Raw genomic sequence first — 21,540 nt, 5'->3', positions numbered from 1 at the left:
AATCAAGTTTACAGGTCTGTGGTTGTATACAATGCAAAATTCTTATACCACAAAGCAAAGAAACCCTGATGAGAGAAAAGCCTTTATGTATCAGTTTGAACCATTACAACATTTGTATATCACTTAAATGGATAAATCATGGCTCTTAAAATGTGACCAACCACGGTCAACACATTCATACCTTGTAATACTCTGAACTGTTGAGGCTGCTATAAAATTTGGAATTCACAATTGGTGACACCTACCCCACATAATCAACGCATTTTTATCCTGAAACACTCTGTACTTCTGTAAACCATGATTGCAATTGTATTACCAGGGGTCTTGGTGGTCCAGGGCCCCACATGTTACCCCAAATTATACTTTTTCTTCAGTCATTTACTAATAAAAATCAAGGGGATCCCTGAAAAGCAATGTGTACCATAGAATAATAGGGAAGTGTCATATAAAAGGTATGGGTTATTGCCTAGGCAGGGATGAAGTCATGTCCCAGAGAAGAATGCTCACCTGTACAGGTATCCTGTCCTTACATCCTGATGCCTCCACATAATACACCAACTGCAGCACATCATCCTTGTCACTGGTGTCACCCAGTCCATCCCATACCTGTCACCTCTTTTTTCAACTTTGTTATGTATCTGTGGAGTTACTTAGGACTTTAGGTAACATCTACAATATTATCTGCACTAGCTACTACGCGTAATCTGTGGCGTTACATAGGACTGCAAGTAAATTCAGTCCATTGATAAGCACTTATGGAACCAGGACCATCCCTTTCTTAAAGATTAGTCTTTCAATTTCATTTGAGGTCAGTGAATGGGAGCCCTTTGGTACAACGATTAAAAATTGTTTTGGCAAAAGTTGAACAAACCTGTAAGGTTCATCAAGGAAGCAGAATATTTTGTAGAATGTAGTGTCCATACACAATGCAACATGCTGGTATTTGAAATGGATAATGGATTGTGACCCTTATATATTTGATGTGTAAATAGACATAAATCAGAAATATTGTGTACAGAGGATCAGGACAAAGCCTGTCCCCTACTAGTTGCCGTAGTAGTCCTTCTATATATGTTTATTTCAGAAGCTCACTTTATATAGAGACATCACAATGGGATCAGTTCCCCAGGAAACTACAGTAACTTTTCATGTACTTTATGAATTAAAAAGGGAAGCTTCACTTGTTATGTCACATTAAGCTAGAAGTTTCAATGGTTGTTTCCAGATCTAACATTTGCAGTATGAATTAAGAAGGGCAGGAAGAATTAAGAGTCAAGTGATCAAAAAGACTGGATTTAGAATGTAAATATTCTCTCTGCAGCTTCTGTGTTTTTCTTATTGAAATAATTGAAGAGGACCTATAGATCTTCCTAACTTGCTTGTTTTACCAAATGGTTATACAATAATGATTGTTTCCTTAGGCCTCCTTCCCCCTTTACATCAAGAGGCCTAAGTAGGTTTTGCATGGGCCATGCGGCCGCTGGGCATACGACACCAGGTCCAACCTGGTGTAGTTTTGTGTAAAAACCTGCAAATAAAAGTTTACTGTTTTTTAAAAAGAATGCAGGTACGGATTGAGAACGTCCCGTGCCCGCCCCCTCCCCCACCCACTGTGCTAGCATTTGCATTGTTGCATTATGTGCTATCTATTAGAAAAGTGGCGTAAAAACAATGATAACTCCCTGTTTGTGTTAAGATTACAGATGGTTACACATTTTAACATTTTCAGCTTTAAAAAGTATTACACTTATGGATGAATATTTCCATTCACTGACAGTAAATCAGGATTGCTGAATAAGAGAAAGGGAAAAAATATATGAAGTCATGTCTGTGGCACAGCTTTGGTTACAGCACAATTTCTCACCAAGTAAAACTCATTGCAATCATCATTACTCACATAAGAGTTTGGGCATTCTGCCACTAGGCTGGTATTGCCCCTAAACCCCATCTGCCGGAAAGCCTGGCCTATGCAGAGATGTCTGCGGTGCCTGTAAAGAGTGCAATGACTCAAAGGTTTTATGAAGCAGGAGATTATCACTGTCTGGGGTGACTATGTGGACACAGAGACAAGATACACCTAGGGATGATGTTAGCTGAAGAAGGAGAACTGCAGGAAGGGACCCCAGGGTGTCATAAGAAGAGACTGCAGCCATGATATCACATAGAGAAACTGCATGTAGAGTAAAGACATAGGAGAGACTGCATTCAGGTTGATCTGGATATGAGACACCAGGGAAAGAGTGAATCACATGAGAGACTTCATGGAGAAGTGACATTTCAGGACCATAGAGAGAATGCACCACAGGACAGATGCCCCCGAGCACACCCTCTGATGACCTAAAGACAAATACAGGCAGTCCCCAGGTTACAAACAAGATAGGTTCCATAGGTTTGCTTTTAAGTCGAATTTGTATGTAAGTCGAAACTGTATATTTTATCATTGTAGATCCAGACAAAAATTTTTTTAGCCCCAGTGACAATTGGAGTTAAAAATTTTTTTGCTGTAATTGGACCAAGAATTATCAATAAAACTTCATTACAGACACTTTACAGTTGATCATTGCAATCTGGGACTACAGTAAAACATCCAAAGATCTTCACCAGAGGTCACAGTGGGTAGAGGGGTCCGTCTTTAACTAGGGGTCGTCTGTAAGTCGGGTGTCCTTAAAACTGTATGCAAATGGTAATGTAATATGTTTAACCCTTTCATTACTGAAAAACATGATAGCACAAACACTCAGACAAATGCCATTATGGGCTTTCCTACAAACAATGCTACTTTAAACTTCATTATTTTCATCTTTTGAGTCTGTCCAAAATAAAACTTGCAGCAATTTGACATGCTTATACACTAACTCTGCTCTCGGGCTGTGATTGGATTATTCTAATGCTTTACAATCTTTATTTACAATTTATGAATTGTTTGTACAGATCATTAATGATGCTACAGAGAATTCATTCATTCATTGTGGTCTTGTGAAATCAGTTAGAGAAAGCAAATATTATCCTATCTTATCCCTAAGTGTGTCCAACCTAGAGTTTTGAGTGCGATGTGATACCCAGAGAAGTATCACAATACTCGATATCAATACTTTTAAGTAAAGAAAAAAGTATTTTTTGGATCCAATGTTAAGGGAGCAATCACATGGGGCGTTTACAATGGTTTAGAAATGCAATGCAAATGTCTTGGGGCGGGGCTCAGCCCAATCACATATGCGTTTCTAATGAAACACATGCAATCAGTAACAATCAAGGTGAAGGTTGTCCTGGTAATGTTTATATGAAATGTTTATTTTGTGTTTTATACATTTTTATTAATTCAATGTAAACTGCATTAATTATATGTTAAAAAAACAGATAATGTAGTGATGTATAGAAAGACCTTGGGGGATATCTATCAGGAGTTCTGCACCACAATAGTGGCGTCGAAGCCCTGAAATAATCACAATTGCTAGCTTATAGCTAGCACTTGAGATAACTTTCCTCTATCCGCCACCTTCTCGCAGGGGAGGGCATGGAGGGGTGTGGCCCGCCAAATTTGTACAAAAAAATTGTAAATACATAAATAAAATAATTTTAAAAACACCTCCAATTTCCTTATATACACTTATATATAAAATAGAATAATTAAAATGGCCCCCCTTATCTCAAAATTGGTACTTACCCGTTTTGTCAGGTGTATAAAATATAAAAATAAAAAACTAACTAAAAATTGAAATTTTAGTGCTTCCTACCTCCCAAAAACATGTACCATAATAGAAAGCAATTGAAAGGTCAGATGTACCCTATAATAGTATCGATCTTACCGTTACCTTTTCCCAAAATAAACAAGCCCTAACAACCCTCTTTTGATTAATGAATAAAAAAGTTCTAGCTCTCAGAACTCCTTAAAAAACCTTACATGTTTGGTATCTCCTTTATTGTACTAGCTTATAGAATAACAAAATCATGTTTATTAAACTGTGCGATGAACTGAGTAAATGTTTAAATTAAAAAACTAGCGGCAAAAGAGCTGTTGTATTCTGTACGGTTGCAGGAAAGAGTTAATAAATTTGAATCATCATTCTATTTTTACCATAAAAATAAACCCATTAGAAAATACAAATCTTCCCGCAAAAAACAAGCCCTTATATGCCCATGTCAGATAAAAAAATTTAAAAAATGTACTTTTGGAATTTGAGCAGGAAAAAAAAGGCCATTTTAGGCTACATTCACACAAATGTGTGCCCACATGGTCGACATATCCTATCTTTTCCCTGGGTAGCCTTAGGCCGTCTACTTAAGGTGTTAAAAACATACAGAAGGAACACTGCATGCATTCCCTAAGAAGCTTGATTCTAGTAACATAATGTATGTAGAAAATTATTCCAGACTTGTAGGGACTATAATATTCATACAGCCCAGTGCTCGTGGAAGATTTAATCCGACCCTGGTTGCATCATATTTCTGCATCAAAGGTCATCAATTACTGTTGAAACCAAAAGTTTACATACATTATATAAAAAGACACATATGCATGTTTTTCTCAGTATCTGACATACAGTCAGAATAAACCTTGCCCGTTGTTGGACCCTTTAGGATTACCAAAATGATTTATATTGACCTTAAACTGCATGACTTGGGTCAAAAGTTTTGGATATCCTTCCACAACCTTCTCAGAATAGCTGATAAGAATTTGGGTCCATTCCTTGTGACAGAACTGGTGTAACTGAGCCATGTTTGTAGCCCCCTTACTCGCACCTGTTCTTTCAGCTTTGCCCATACATTTTCAATAGGACTGAGATCAGGGCTTTGTGTCGGCTACTTAAAAATATTGACTTTGCTATCCTTAAAGGGAACCTGTCACCAGGGACCTCATTTTCACTAAAGACCATTACACCTGCAGTGCAAATATGCCTCTCTGCCTTTTATAAGCATTTGCATTGCAATATAATTGTGTGTTATAACTTACCATGCACCCTAACAAAATCCTGGGGTAGTCACAGTTGCTGGTTTGGATGCAGAGCTTGGCCCCCACCTTTGTTCTCCTGTACAGCTCCCCCTGCTGCTCCTTCTCAGGGGTAACAGCCTGGTAAACCTGACATCAGTGGGAGAGGGAGGAGCTGTACAGGAGCACAAAGATGGAGGCAGCCTGTAGCTCAGACAAGTCACATGTTGTTTTCTGAAATGAATCCAAACCAAAGCCCAACTCCTAGGACTACCCCAGGATTTTGTCAGGATTCAAGAGTAAGTTATAACACACAATTATATTGTAATGCAAATGCTTAGAAAAGGCAGAGAGTCATTTTGCACTGCAGGTGTCATGGGCTTTTACAATCTGTCTTTAGTGAAAATGAGGTCCCTGGTGACAGGTTCCCTTTAAGCCACTTTGTAATCAGGTGGCAGTATGCTTCTGGTTATTGTCCACTTGGAAGACCCATTTGCACCAAAGCTGATGCCTTTACACTGAAAAGAACGTGCAAACTGCTTGTACATGTATTTATAAAGTGTCTGCGCCAGTTTTGTGTCGGGGCTGCACTGTGTCCAACAAGATAGTAAAAATCAGTCAGAGTTTATGCCACATTTATTTCTGACGTGCGCCACAATTCTGCAGTATGAACAAAGTGCACCAGAAACAAAATGGTACACACTTCCAGATCCATGCAGGTTTCAGAAGATTATCCCCTTAGTGACCACAAATACGAATTTCTCCGTCATTAGGCATTAGGCTAGGCCAAAAGGATTGCATGGACCCCCCCATTGGAAATCGGTAAAATGCGCTCAAATGTCCAAATCGCAACTTTTTTGCTGTTTTGCAACATATAAAAAAGTTAATAAAAAGTGATCTAAAGGTCGTACGGTCCCCAAAATGGTAACAATGAAAACATTAGCTTGTCCTGGAAAAATGACACCTTAGCCAACTCTGTAATCCTAAGTATGAAAGTATGAGTCAGAATATGGTAAAGTTAATAATTTTTTGAGGGATACATAAGTTTTTAATTTTTGGTAAAATATATTTGGTAAAACACCTAAAAAACCTATCGTACCAAACCAAAGAATATATAAGCATTTTGAATTGTATTTCCTCTTCCCAGTACACAGGATGGAATATCAAATACCATCACTGGGAAGTATAATTTGTTACACAGAAAACAAGCCTCCACACATCTCTGTACACGGAAAAATAAAAACGTTTTTTTAAAGTAGGGAGCGATAAACAGAAGGTAAAGAGTCCATGTTCACACGTGGCATTTTGGTTGCGTTTCGAAATGCAATCCAAAGGCTCCACTCGTGATAACATATTTTGGTAACATTGTGTTTCCAACACCTTAACTGAACTGATAAATATTAGTTAATTCCAAATTCAAACCTTCATTTTCTTTGAATTTCTGTAAAATACATAAAGAGTTAACAAGCTTCCTACCTGCTGTATTGAATAGTTTGAGGGGTGAAATTAATAGAACGGGGTTATATGTTGGGTTTCTATTAACAGAACTTCCAAAACCCCTATAGGAATTAAATGGCCCCTAAAATAATTGATTCTAAAAAAATTTTGAAAATTTAAGAGAATGATGTTCGATTTGTGATCTTTCCAGTGTCGTAATAAAACAAAAGGACACTTCTAACATGATGGCAACACAAAGCTGAGATATGGTAAATGTTAGTTAGTGACTAATTTGGGTAATAAGATGATCAGTTTGAAAAACAACATTTTGAAGTTTGAAATTAGCATTTTTTTTTCAAAATATTTACCCAATTCACCCTTTTTCATAAATAAATGTTAAATATATCAACCAAAATTTACCACTATTTTGAAGTAGAAAATGTAACAGAAAAACTAACTCAAAAATCGCTTGGGTAAGTTAAAGCCTTCTAAAGTTAGACCAGATAAAGTGACACATGCTGGTTTTGAAAAATAGGTCTTGGTCATCAAGGCGCAAATAAGCTTGGTCACTAAGGGGTTAACCCCTTCCCGACGCATATTGCAGCAATATTGCAGCTAGCACCGATCGCGGGTGTTCTCACCTCGATCGCCGCCGGCAATGCTGCCGGCAGCTTTAAAGAGATGGCCATCTTGTCGTGGATCGCTGCTCCCCGATGACGTCACGGGGAGCGGCGATCCGTCGCTATGGTAACCTCGGGTGTTCCGAATACCCGAGGCTACTTCGTTTTAACCCATACATTACAATGTGCTAATTGCACATTGTAATGCATGGGGAGTAAAATCCACATATACTGCCATACTGTAGTATGGCAGTATATGATAGGATCGATCAGACTACCTAGGGTTAGAGTACCCTAGGGAGTCTGAAAAATAGTAAAAGTAAAAATAAAAAAAAGTTAAAAAAAAAAAATTATAATAAAAAAACCTAAAAATTCAAATCACCCCCCTTTCCCTAGAACTGATATAAAAATAAATAAACAGTAAAAATCATAAACACATTAGGTATCGCCGCGTCCGAAAATGTCCGATCTATCAAAATATGATAATGTTTTTTCACTACGTTTAACCCCGTAACGGAAAATAGCGTCCAAAGCCGAAAATGGCATTTTTTTTGCCATTTTGAAAAATATAAAAAAATTAATAAAAAGTGATCAAAAGGTCGCACAGTCCCAAAAATTATAGTAATGAAAACGCCATCAAAATTCGCAAAAAATGACACTAGCCACAGCTCCGTACACCAAAGTATGAAAAAGTTATTGGCCCCAGAAGATGGCAAAATAAAAAAAAAATATTTTGTACAGGAGGTTTTAATTTTTTTAAATGTATGAAAACATTATAAAACCTATACAAATTTGGTATCCACATGATCGTACCGACCCAAAGAATAAAGTAGACATGTCATTTGGGACGCAGAGTGAAAGCTGTAAAATCCAAGCCCACAAGAAAACGTCACAAATGTGGTTTTTCACCATTTTCACTGCATTTGGAATTTTTTTCCCGCTTCCCAGTACACGCCATAGAATATTAAATACCGTCACTATGAAGTGCAATTTGTTACGCAGAAAATAAGCCATAACACAGCTCTTTATGTGGAAAAATAAAAAAGTTATAGATTTTTGAAGTTGGTGAGTGAAAAATGGAAGTGAAAAAACTAAAAAAGGCCAAGTCGTTAAGGGGTTAATGAAGACTGTGCACCAGTTTTAATGAATCTAGTGCCCCCTGCACACTCCACAGGTAAACTGCACATAGTACAGACTGCACTGGTTTTGATAAATGTGGGTCATTATCTGTCCCCAGTGGTAGGCAGGTAGTATTGCAGGGGTGCTCGTATGAAGTAATCCTTATCAGTGCAGCTTGCGGAAATGACTTGTTATCTAATGTCTGGAGGTTTATCAGGTGTAGTGCACACCATGAGCTGATAGCTCTGTTATTCATGTCTTGCACTGTTAATCGGTTTATGTACAGAACCATCTATTTTACATGTCAGAAGGCAGAAACATAAATAGGATAAGACATATCGAAACCACTTTCGACTTGAGGTCAGGATCACCCTAGTCTTGTCTGATTCCACGGCTTGGGCGATATAGTGCATAGCATTGTGGATGCTTTAGAAGGCAACAATACAGGTGGTTACCCTTTATAAGCATTCATTGCATACTGCTCTGTTTGTATTTTGTTTAAAGGGGTTGTCATGGACTTGACTATCTTTAGGATACATCATTAACTGTAGATTGGTTGGATACGCTTTGCCCTTTAGCGTGTATGGAGCCATCTATTTTAGACTCCATGACCCACATTTATTAAAGTGTTGGTGCCATTTTTTGCACTGAAAATAACCTGCATACTGCTTGCATGTGTATTTACGAAGTGTTAGCGGCAGTTTTGTGTTGCGGCCGCACTGTATGCACTGCACAGCAAAATTCTGCACCAGACTGTATACTGTCAGATTGGGGCACATTTACTAAGGGTCCGTCGGATTCATTTCCCTCGGGTTCCCCGAATTTTTCCATTTTTGCGCTGAATTGCCCTGGATTTTTGGCGCACGCGATCGGATTGTGGCGTGTTCATGCAACACAAATCGAGGGGCGTGGCCCTCGGACAACCTGACTGATTTGGACAAACAGCAGAATTTAAAAATGAAATTGTGTGGCAAGATCAGAACTCACATACATCGGGAGGTAGACGGTGAACTCCGGCAGATCTCAGCGGGGAAGTGACACATGCAGAAAATTGGACGCACGATTTTAGTGAATTGCGGCAGACACGAATCCTCGTCGGACAATCCGGATCGGCTGTGTCAACGGGACGGTTAAGTAAATGTGCCCCAGTGTACACCACATTTATTACTGCTCTATGTTAAAGGTGCACTAAAAAGAAGTTGGTCCACACTTTCTGAGCAGTGCAGGGTCCGCCAGATTATTGAAAACCATGCGCCAGTATTCAATAAACTGGAGCACTCTGCACGTTAGTGAGGTAAACTGCACCATTGAAGTTTGCATAAACGTGCACCTGTATGTTCAGCTGATCAGAACTGGATCTGGATTTCAGAACTTTGGTAATGGCCTGTGCTAAGGCTAGGCCATTTATTGTCAGTTTCACAGATCCCCTATAACTATCTCTGGAAGGGGTCTTCAACCTATGATCCATTATGAACAACAACACAACAACTTCTAGTATGATTGTTTCTATTGCATGAGGGTTTTCAAGACATTTGTGCATTGTGGGAATATAGTTCTTGGTGTTCCATTACACGGTGAATAAGACATTTTATATGTTTTGTGGTTTCTTATCTCATAATATTAAGGTGTTGAAAAGATAAGGAGATGCCCCTTTAAGTTTACTTGTTCAGCTTATATCACCTGTTTGTAAAGCTGCGCTGCCAACATGTATCCCCCGAGTATTGAGATAATGATTGCTAACAGTTAATGCTCTGGCAAGTCTCTGAGGAGACTTTTGTCTGCTCATGAGATGTAACATTGTGTTTTGGTGACAGCTCTGGAATGTTAAACACTTGTGGCTTAGTGACATATCTGCCATATAGTGACATTATGTACCCACCACTTATATGGGGATGGTATAAAGAAATGATGAAATCTCTGTGCAACAACATGTCCAACCCTCACCTCCTGCTGAGAGCAAGACAAGGGTTGTTGAGATGGCATTTGGGTAAAATCCCACCTGCCATGTAGATCCACAAGAGCTCAGTACAGGCTACTTAATAACACTCGACTTACATACGACCCCTAGTTACAAACGGACCACTGGATATTGGTAATTTATTGTACTTTAGCCTTAAGTTACAATAAACAGCTGTAACAATTAGCAAATGTGTCTGTAATTAAACTTTATTGTTAATCCTGATTCTTATGACAACCCAACATTATTAAAATCCAATTGTCACAGAGACCAAAAAAGTTCTGGCTGGGATTACAATGATAAAATATACAGTTCCGACTTACATACAAACTCAACTTAAGAACAAACCTACAGACCCTATCTTGTATGTAACCCGGGGACTGCCTGTACTCTTATGGTGATATTCATTAGCGTATATAGAAATCAGTGCTATTCTAAATATGCTAATTAGACTTAGGTGGGCAGTGCCAGGCTGTCTGCTCCAGTCCTGGATCACCCACTTGACAGCTGAGAACCTTGTCAAGATAATGCTGCCAAAATTAACGACACAAATTTCTCATAAATGCCAAGAATTGGAGTTGGTGGTAGTGGTCATCTGAAATCAACCCCCATGCTATTAGGTTCATGACAGATGTGGGGTAGTTCAGCCTGATTTTGGTTGTAACTTCTTAGGGTGCTGTCACACATGGCACTTGCATTGCGTTTAGAAACACAATTCAAACACCCGGGGTCAGGGCTTGGCCCAATCGCATATGTGTTTTCAGTGCAATCAGTAAAGAGCACCCAGTGTTTTTCACGCATTTTTCATGCATTCCAATGGAAACATATATGTGATTTGGCCATGCCCCACCCACAGGTGAATGCATTGCATTTCTAAACGTAATGCAAGCGGCCCATGTGACCACTTACTGAATTGTTTTGGATTTGACATACTTGTTTTTGGTATTTTAATAAATTAGGAAGCCTAATTTTTCATACTTTTGGTGTCTTTTTAAAATTGTGTGTTGTTTTTAAGTATTTTACCGTATTTACATTTTTTGGATGCACCCTTAGTTTGTAGGCCAACTATAGGTAAATACAAGGACCTCATATAATTGTATTACTAGAAAAATACTGATAGAGTTCTCAAAGTAGTCAGATGACATGCTGCTTTCATACAGATGCTATTTACAGTTCCATATACTCTGCCTTACTCACGAAGAACGGTGCCTTGTGAAAAAGGGTATTACTATAGCTCTCATTTTCATTTCCTTCAATGGTCCATTAGCCACGTGTTAAGCCAATATTCAGAATAGTGGTTTCCCTATCAATTCTGTTTACATAAATTATATAAAAATACACATATGCATGTTTTTTCTCACGTGAAATAAGAATAAATATTTTAGGTCAATTAATTTTTAAGGCATTTTATAGTACTTTACTTTTAATTACCGGTAAGAGTGTGTCATTATTCAAAGTGAAACAAGTACTGTATCTGCACAGGCTGAAAGGGCACTCTGACAGAAAGCAGCCATTACTCTGAGAGTAAAAAAAAAGGCAGATTAATATTTTCAAATGCATGCAGGAAATATCCAAAACGGTCCAGCACGGTATACAGTTAAAGGAAACCTACCACATTAAATACCAATTTTCGTTAGTGTCATAAACCGCTTTATCACGGTTTAAACACTTTTTAATCTTTATATGTGAAGCAGCGTCGGCGCACCATGCGCGCACATATAAAGATTAAAAAGTGTTTAAACCGTGATACAGTGGTTTATGACAATAACAGAAAATATGCTCCGGCACCAGCTCACCCTGAGCTGGTGCTCGGTATTTGCAGCTTACACCTACTATTTAATGTGGTAGGCTTCCTTTAAAACTTTTTTTTTACTCAATGTTCCATATTAAAATGATACAAGGTGACTATAGTCATGTCAACAATAAAACAAACTATCACAACAGGATCTGGTGGTCCTGACATTATCAGGTGTCGGGCTCCAGTTGTTATCCATCATATGGGTGCACTCTGTTGGCACCCTTTTTAATTGTTTTTATAGTCTGTTTTGTCCGATTCATGTTTGGTTTTTGTTATTTGTGTATTTAATAAAGTATTATAGTTTTTTGCTACATGACACATGTTTCCTTTTCTGGTATTCACATGGCAGTTTATTCATGTGTGTAGCTTTACAGTGGATTTGGATTTGTGATACAGTCCTAGTTTTGTCATAATTATACAGTTCCAACTTACATACAAATTCAACTTAAGAACAAACCTGCCTGTACTCACCATTCCGATGGCCTGGGCAGCTCCTCTTCTATCCCCATGTTCGCGGTGGGTCTACAACAGCGCCTCTTCTATCTTCAGGCCGGGGGCGAGGTCCGCCACAGCTCCATGCGCACGGCCTGGCCAGCGCACTCTGTGATGTCAGCAAAGATTTTGTCCTCCCATGACGGGGCAGTTTGGGTTTTAAAATTTTTTAAAATGTTTCATAGTTTTTTTTCACTGAATGTTTGAGGTCCACTCACAGGTGGCTTTTGACCAATCCGCCGCACTGTGCTCAGTCTGTGGTATCTGACCAATAAATTAGAACATTTAAAGTTAACATCCATGACAGAAACCCAGTTCAGTCCTAAGATCTTTTACAATTGTTGTCAGTCTATACCAGTGATGGCTAACCTATGGCACTGGTGCCCGAGGTGGCACTCGGAACCCTTTCTGTGGGCACTCAGGCCATCACCAGAGATGACTCCAGGTATCTTCCTGCAGTCCCAGACAGCCCAGGACTTGCTGTGCACAGAGGTATTTTAAAGTGATAGCTCTACCTGGGACTATTTTCTGCTTTATTGGTGTCCTCAGGGTGCTGGTATCAATGAAAACTGTGACAGAGCAGGGAGTATAGATCACAAATTAAATTTCTGTGTTGGCACTTTGTGATAAATAAGCGGGTCTTTGTTGTAGTTTGGGCACTTGGCCTCTAAAAGGTTTGCCATCACTGGTCTATACAGTCCTCTAGTATCGGGTACAGAAGAGGTTAAATATTCTCTATTTAGATGCTAAACTATACTATAGATCTGTAAACTATACTAAGTATTAGTTACACATAGATCTTGACACACTCTGCTTCTAATATACAATAAAATCTGCTATAGCGTTAGGCCCCCTAACACTCGCAACGCATGTTGCACGGATTCCAAGGCCTGTACGCTGCAAACCGGAACTGAACTCAGCATGTGAGTTCAGTTCTGGTTTGCAGCGTTAGGGCTGTGCGATCCGGGCAGCACACGTTGCGAGTGTGATGCGAGTTCATCGCATCACATGGCGAGTGTAGAAGGGGCCTCATCAGGGGTAACTAATAGTAAAATGCTTTTAGATGCTGCCTAAAATGTAGATTTTCATCATAGGGCCTCATTCACACATCAGAACTCTACAAGTATGGAGAAGTAGTATGCTGCTCATAACATTTCCATCCATTCTCAGTCTGATTCTGATTTCATATAGAGGTCCTTCTTCTACATAGGGATTTTTCTAATAATAATAGACCAGGATTTCCTGCCTGCACCTAAAAAACAGGAAGAGTAGTAAAAAATTAACAAGGTGTAAATAATCCTAATTAGAAAATACAAATATATGCCTGCGGCCACACCCAGAACATGTACTTGTTACAAGACAATTTGACATAATTAGGGAATGGTGGTTGCTGCTGACGAACATGCTGTACAGCTCCAGGCCAAGCAATAGTTAACACACATATTAATTGTGTGCCAAATAAATATGATATTTGTTCTAGCGCCGCACCCTGATGGTAAGCGCTAATGACATCACACCTAATCCACAGCTGGAGCCTCCCGGCCACACAGTTCATCCCACACATTACTGGAATACTTTATCAGGGAGTGCATTTTCTACAATGTACCAGCAGCGTATACATATGAAGGTTTAGAAGCGTTACAGACAGATAACATACTTGAGTCTGGGTAATCACACTCCAGCAAGTCAGCGGTGGATAGATACAGCTGAGAGGCTACAGATAAGAACTTATTTCTATAACCAGAGATGACAGTAGCTACAGCTCAAGCTTTGAAAGACACTGTAAATCTTGTCAATGGACAGCAACTCCCACTTCCCCTCCAATCAGCTATTTAACCAGCAAAATATAATAGGGGACTGGTATTTGTATTTCTATGTGTCCCTGACTGTATTTATGTGAATATGTATCTTTTCTCTATGATATCCTGTAAATCTTGATTTTGATTATACAATAAAATAAAACTTTTTTTCAGACCTGATGCTGAATGATTTCTGCAGATTCGTTACAATAAGCCAGTGGCTCATTATAACGAATCACATGCAAAAACACCATATACTGCAATACAGTAGGGGGTCTAGGGTTAATGTAACCTAGATAGTCTAAAAAATCGTGAAAAAAAAGTAAAAAAATTAATAAAATATTATCATCCCCCTTTCCCTAGAACTGATATAAAACATAATAAACAGTAAAAATCACAAACACATTAGGTATCGCCGCGTCCCAAAATGCCCGATCTATCAAAATTTAAAAACGATTATAACTGGCGGTGAACTGCGAAAGGGGAAATGGCACCCTAAGGTCCGAAATGTGACTTTTACACCATTTTACATCACATAAAAAATTGAATAAAAAGTGATCAAAATGTCGCACAGACCTCAAAATAGTAGCAATGAAAACATTGGCTCATTTCGCCAAAAATGACCCCCTCACACAGCTCCGTACCCGAAAGTATGAAAAAGTTATTAGCGACAGAAGAGAATTTTTTTTTCTTTTTTGTACACATTTGTTTAATTTTTGAAAATGTATTAAAACACAATAAAACTTGTATAAATTTGGTATCACCGCGATCGTGCCGAACCAAAGAATAAAGCAGAGGTGTTATTTGGAGCGCCCATGCATAAAAACTGAGCCCACAAAGAAAGTGACGCACATGCGTTTTTTTTAAAAAAAAATTTCCACATTGGAATTTTTTTCCAGCTTCCCAGTACACAGCATGTTAAAATAAATAACATTACGGGAAGTAAAATTTGTTACGCACAAAATAAGCCCTCACGCAGCTCTGTACACAGAAAAATGAAAAAGTTATGGAGTTTTGAAGGTGTAGAGCGAGAAATGAGCGAAAAAAACCTAATTCCTTAAGGGGTTAAACTATTAGTATTTTCAGGTAGGGTATGAAATGTCCTTTATAGAATTCCCTCTTTTATGTGAAATGTGCATTACTTTTGACCAGACAGTTCTCTGCTGCGCCAGATTAATGATGGTGGAGATGTATGAATCAGTCTACACCAGGATATTGTAGTAATTTGTCCCTGAAATGCAGTACGTCACATTTATTGAGGTTTTTAACCTTTTTAGGCAGTTTTCTGATTGGTACAAAAAAGGAGACAAGGCCACGGCAAAAGGGTGAGTGGTTGAACCAGATATTAGCCCATGCCCCAGAAAATTCGGTCTGTACATCAGAAAATTAATTATTGTGACCCAGCAAACTAGACCAATTAATAGGAGGTGCAAAGTGCGACTTGCCAGTCTTATACTGCACCAGATTAGTCTAGTTCTACTCTGCACTGGTCTATCGACTGATACATGACTATGATATGTATCGTTTGGGGCCAAAGGGGCAATTATGACTGTGTTGGGGGCAGAGCTGTACTGGTAAAAAGTCATTAGAGAGATCCAGAGGAATTGTTTCCGGGTTAAAATGCAATTCTTTTTTTGATGGACAAGACACCAGACGTAAAATCTGTTTCTGACAAGTGCAAGTTCCTTTTCTCATGGCCCAGACTCAGACCCAGCAGCTATTCTTAACTCTTTCAGGGCTGGATGCACCTCACAGCTCCTGCATTCAAAGGAGAAGGCAGAATCAGTAATATTCTACTTTCTCTTTAGGGTCTCTGGTTGTGTCTGAAAGTCTGAGACCTGGTCCTGCTCCCTCAATTAGTGCAGGAGCAGGAGAAAATACAACGTCTTTTGACCTGCACTGCCCACCATTGAAAGACAAAAGTGGGCAGTCAAGTCAAGTTAATTGACATAGTACTTATTTGCTGCAGATGAAAACTCTTACGCTGCATATTTTTTGGGCAATGTGTACAGGCGGTCCCCTACTTAAGAACACATGACTTACAGACTACCCCTGGTTACAAACGGGCCTCTGGATGTTGGTAATTTACTGTACTTCAGACCTATGCTAGAATAAACAGCTATAACAGTTATCAAATGTGTCTGTAATGAAGCTTTATTGTTAATCCTGGTTATTTTATTTATTTTTTTTTATAAACATTTTATTAAGATTTTAGTATAGGTACATATACAAAGAAACAAAATACTTGTTGTTACAAGTCTTTACCATTCTGTGTACATTGTAATGAGAGTATACGAATCCGTTTCCTCTTGTAGTATTCTAACACCATGTGAGGGTAATACATACAGTTTCTTTAATTTGTAGAGGATATTACTGAGAGAACTTATGCGTATTAGAAGGTGAGTACCTGTTAGCAACGGTCAAAAACATTCAAAAATAATTTAACAATAAAACCAGACTAACAAAGACCTGAGACTGGCTATTGGTAGTTCTAGGATTTTTCCCAACTAACAAAAAAACCATCATCACTCATACTTCAATGGCCACAAAATTAGTTATCTCAAGACATTGGAAAGAAAGTGACTGTCCGTCGGCGAGCCATATCATTAGCCAGGTGAACAATAATTGCTCATTTGAAAAACACATAGCCCTTCAGGAAAATAAATACCTTAGATATAAACAAACATGGGATAAATGGTTAACCAGCTCGGACTACCAAGGGTAATCCTGGTTATTATGACAGCCCAACATTTTTAAAATCCAATTGTTACAGAGACCAAAAAAATTTTGGGTAAGGCTACAATTATAAAATATACAGTTCTGACTTACATGCAAATTCAATTTAAGAACAAACATACAGAACCTATCTTGTACGTAACCCAGGGACTGCCTGTATATGGTATTGTCGTAAATCCAATACATTACACTGCTTTGTATTACACTGCAGATTTACTGCATGGTATCATATCTCACTGCGATAATCTGTGTTTCAGAGGCTTCTTGTTCAGCATATTATTCACTAAACTAACATCTGATATTATCTGTTAACAAAATAAACAATGCCTCTTCCCTAATGCTATCGTACTCAGGATAAGTTTTCTTACCAGACGTCGGTTACCACTGCATCACCACTTCTTGTATCTAGACACTTGCACCAAGAGGCTCACGTATAACAGAATTGGTGTTTAGTTTATGTAGTACCACAAATTCTCCCAGTCTGATGAGAGTTCATAGGAATTTGGTTTTATGACCTAGAGATATTTCTTACAATGTGGATGAATCTCTACATTGTTTGCAGATCTACTTAGAAAGTAAATGGTGGGTGGATCCAATGTGACCTGTTCTGATTATTCGCTGACTATCCTACACGTCATCATAATCCAATAATAATATACAGTGAGTAGGTGATAGATAGACCAAGTGATGTAAACAATTACTACAATGGATTTATCAGGAGATTAGGCTAATGACATATGTCATGATCTGGCACTTATTTTACCAGTTCATGACTACCATTTTATTTTTTCAAAGGGCTGGTCCATTCTAAAAGAGGTCTAATCACTGTATAATGAGACATATTCTTCCTGACATACTAATACTTTTCATTAACATCATCATTAAAGTAGGCCAGGAAATATGCACCAAATTACATAGTGGTGAGTGTGATTCAGAGGTGCCACCAGTGACGCTTGTTGGTTTTGCTATGTTACCTCACAGTTTAGTGCATGTGGGCCAGAGGGACACATAGGGTAGAATACATAGATATTCCACCACTGTGGTCTCCTAGTAGATCCAGAAGCCTTCTCTGCCAGGTCAGACCTGTTTACACCAGGTTTCACTTGGTAGTGATTTTAGTTTTAGCCAGTTTTCTGTTGGAGACTAGAAAATATAGTAGGACATGTCCCTGTCTACCTCCTACGCGCTCTACTCTCCACCCAGTTACACCCAAAGTGGAGTCCAGGAAAGTAAAGCTCAAAACAGCCCAGGGTGGGGCTGAATACATCCCTTCTCCTCCAAATAACTGAAATAGAAGGCATAGTAAAAGCCCCCTATAGTTGGGTCATGGGGTAACTAGCAATAACTAGCCAGCAAGGAAAGATTAGTAATAGAGTTACAAGAATTATGTGCTCCTGGCACCCACAGTAAAGGTTATAGGATGAGCTATGCAGCTAGAGCTTGGGTTTTAGAGTAACTCATATATTGCACTTTGTATATAAGATAGTGACTGATGGTCCAAGCAGCAGCATTTTTATTTTTTAAATTATTTTTATTCTGTTCCCTTATAAAGAATGGCTGGGCCATTATACAAGGTTCATATACCTCTTGTGTCACCCCCTCATCCTCATAGAGCTCTGTAAGCTCACTCACTCCTATTGTTCCATATGACTGTTTGTACTCTGTAATGTAATATTATATTTGTATATGTCCCCTATGATTTGTAAAGTGCTACAGAATATGATGGCGCTATATAAATAAAGATTATTATTATTATTATAATTGAAAAAGTGGTTCTACAATAAGATGATCTATCACATTAAGAAGACCAATCAAGGTTGTGAAAAAATTGAAGATACCCTTGATCTGACAGCTAAAATAATGTCTCTTCACGCTCAATATCAGCATGGGTGTGGGACATTGCATGGAGAACCTTTTTATCGCAAAAGAAAAAAATAATCTGTTATATATCTTCTGGTTGGGGCGGAGGGGGCGCTGTTCTATAGCATGCTTCAGGAGGCAGAGAGGTTAGAGGCACACCAAGCTAATCTATGTGCGAATCTCTTTATAAGATGGGAAAATCCTTTTAAGATGATACAACAAAATGGAGTACAAAAACAGGATACCACGAGTGTACTAAATACTTGGTCTACAGATTACTGACTTGGATGAGCTTAAAGCAAAATCATGGTCCCGGTCCATAAGGTGATCAGAGAGGAAAGCTGTAATTCACTGTGGGAGTGGCGCAAGATCAATCAAGGTAGCCAGAAAGCATAGACCAGTGTTCACACTAGTGAAACACAATTACACTATCAGTACATATGTAACAATAACGCTATAAAAGATGCAAAGACAAAAAGTAAAGAGAAAAATTAACTTTTTTCATGAAAGTACCATATTTTGGCGCCAATCCAAGAGCCTCTCAAAGTTCAAAAATGTTCTTAAATAGAAGCTAAAAGGTTGCACTAGGGTAAGAGTACCGTACAGGTTTTTGGTTGGGTGGGGGGATTTTGTTTTCGTGCATATACATGTGTGGTCTGGCCCTTAAAGTGTACATCCAGATGCTTTTGAATGTGCTGCTGCATTTTTTACATTTTAGATGAATAGATCTATATTTTACATGCAAAACAATAGACAATAAATAGACAGATTTTTTGTTTTTATTTTTTTATTCCACATTCCTGACCAGTGGCATAACTTGAAGCTGTCAGGCCCCCAATTATAATGTATTGTTTAGAGTACTAGTCTTCTTATATAGGAAAGGTACACTATACAGCCCCCCCTAAGCCTCTTGGGCCTGGCTGCAACTGCGCCCTCGGCACCCCCTCAAGTTACAACCCGTGCCTGACCACTGTCGGATGCTTTGAAATTATGCTATAAACAGGGTCATTATGATCGAGGGATAAGCAACTACCAGACAACTACATTTTAGCATAAGTGGGATACTATATAGGTCTATGTTTAGCAGATGTCTTTTCCTTTTAGTCATAAACAAGATATGTGGCATCAAAGATAATCGGCTTATCAGATCTTACAATTCAACAGCAGTAAAAACTTTGTTACTTCAACACAAATAACAATAATATTAAATTGCAGTGAAGGTTAAATATCAATGGCACAAGGCCCAAAGTGTCTGAGAATCTTCATGGTTTAATTAGGAATGATAGATCTTATATGAAACAATAATCAAAACAGAAACTCTGCCACCTGCAGGTGCCTTGTATAACTGCAGCCAATGGGTAAACCTGATAATTCAGTGCTTCCCATTCCTGTCTGGATTTACTGTTCTGTAATTATAAGATAACATCATGGAACATATTTAGCCAAGCTCTCTGCTAAAAACACATTAAAATCCTTCTGAAAAGTTTGGTTGTACTGGGCTGTGACCACAGCTACTGATGGAGCAAAAATAACAGTTTTAAGGTTGGAGGCGAATTACTTTGTAGTTCTGGGCCCCTGGAGCTGAGCCTAGATATAATGTCTACAGCACAGTATAAATCAGATTTCTCAATTCTGTCTGTTATTTTTTAGTTACACACAGGAACCTCATTCTCCTGGTAACAGCACTGCCCATGGGATGATTTCACCCTTAGTGATGAAAACTGGCACATTGACATTTATTTCAGGCACTGGAAGTGCAGACAGTTTGGAAAATATCACTTCCTAACTTGGGCTTTGGTTAGATACAGAATGCAGGAATTCTTCAAGGATGTTGTGTTATGCCAGGCGTGCTATGTGTGGGAGAGAGTCTGCACTGGCATCTTTGTCGTGTGATCGTGTTACATGGTGCAGGCAGGGTACACAAGACGGCAAGAAAACTGCTAGACACAGTGATGAACAAATGGACCCAAAAATATTAAGTGATTACAGATATATATTTCCCCACTGCGCACGAGTACGTACAATGTACCACTGCAATGTGACACAAAGACATAAAGGTATCATTGGAGTATCACCAGTTTTAGGGCCCGAAACCAAATACAGGTCCATTTGGACCTGTGGTTTAGGGTTCCAAAACAGTGTTTATGAGTTCTCAAGGTGGGGGGCAATGTAAAAAAACAAACATAAAGGGGCATATTTATCACACACCGACCTTCGTGCGCACAAGCGCCTGCGTATGACAGCCCCGCAACTGCATTTGCACAGCGGCATACATTGGGGCAGGGCCCGGCGTATAAAAAAACGGAGCCGGCAACTTTTCACATATGCAAATGGATTGGAGGCGACCCCTGACACCATAAGAGTCTGCCAGTAAGCCCACACTAAGAGAAGTGTCCCATCAGCTGCTCCTGGCTATCCAGGAGGCTACCACCTCCTCCACTTCCTGCAAGATAGAATAGGTAAATGTGGATGTAGAATCTGCGGGAGAGAGTGCGGGAGACCAAGGACAAGGATGATAGGGTTGCCCCAGTCCCAGATCGATTACAGACACTGAAAAGAGCTGCAGCCAAGAGATCCCAGCGCACAGTTAAACTGATAAATCGTCTGCGCATAATAGGGCTGCCAGGGTGGGCTGAGGGCCATGAACCTGAGGCGTTTGTTGAAGTATGTTTCAAATAAATCCTTCCCAATGCTGCCCTGTCACCAACCTATGCCATTGAGTGCGCACAGAGGGTACCAACCAAGCCCCTGCCAGTTTGATCCCAGCCTATGTTAGCAAGGCTTGTCAGCAGCAA

The 21,540-nt window shown here is 39.1% G+C and overlaps 1 protein-coding gene across 7 annotated transcripts in view; it reads right to left on the bottom strand.

The window, feature by feature from the left end:
- The window catches only part of LOC140135331 (CMP-N-acetylneuraminate-beta-galactosamide-alpha-2,3-sialyltransferase 4-like), a 106,383-nt gene that overhangs the window by 41,141 nt on the left and 43,702 nt on the right, over positions 1-21,540 (bottom strand). The window contains exon 2 of one of the 7 annotated variants that reach the window (XM_072156672.1): positions 12,330-12,614. The exons of 5 other annotated variants lie outside the window; for them this stretch is intronic. In XM_072156672.1, the coding sequence (XP_072012773.1) occupies positions 12,330-12,332 (3 nt within the window). In that variant the 5' untranslated portion in view covers positions 12,333-12,614. Of the gene's footprint in view, positions 1-12,329; positions 12,615-17,253; positions 17,372-21,540 lie in introns of those variants that run through there. One more of the 7 variants, XM_072156674.1, reaches the window with a different exon arrangement.

This window comes from Engystomops pustulosus, chromosome 6 (genome assembly GCF_040894005.1).
Source record: "Engystomops pustulosus chromosome 6, aEngPut4.maternal, whole genome shotgun sequence".
Classification (NCBI taxonomy): Eukaryota; Metazoa; Chordata; class Amphibia; order Anura; family Leptodactylidae; genus Engystomops; species Engystomops pustulosus.
The sequence above is the reverse complement of the archived record's forward strand: the minus strand, read 5'-3'. Positions and strand labels throughout refer to the sequence as shown.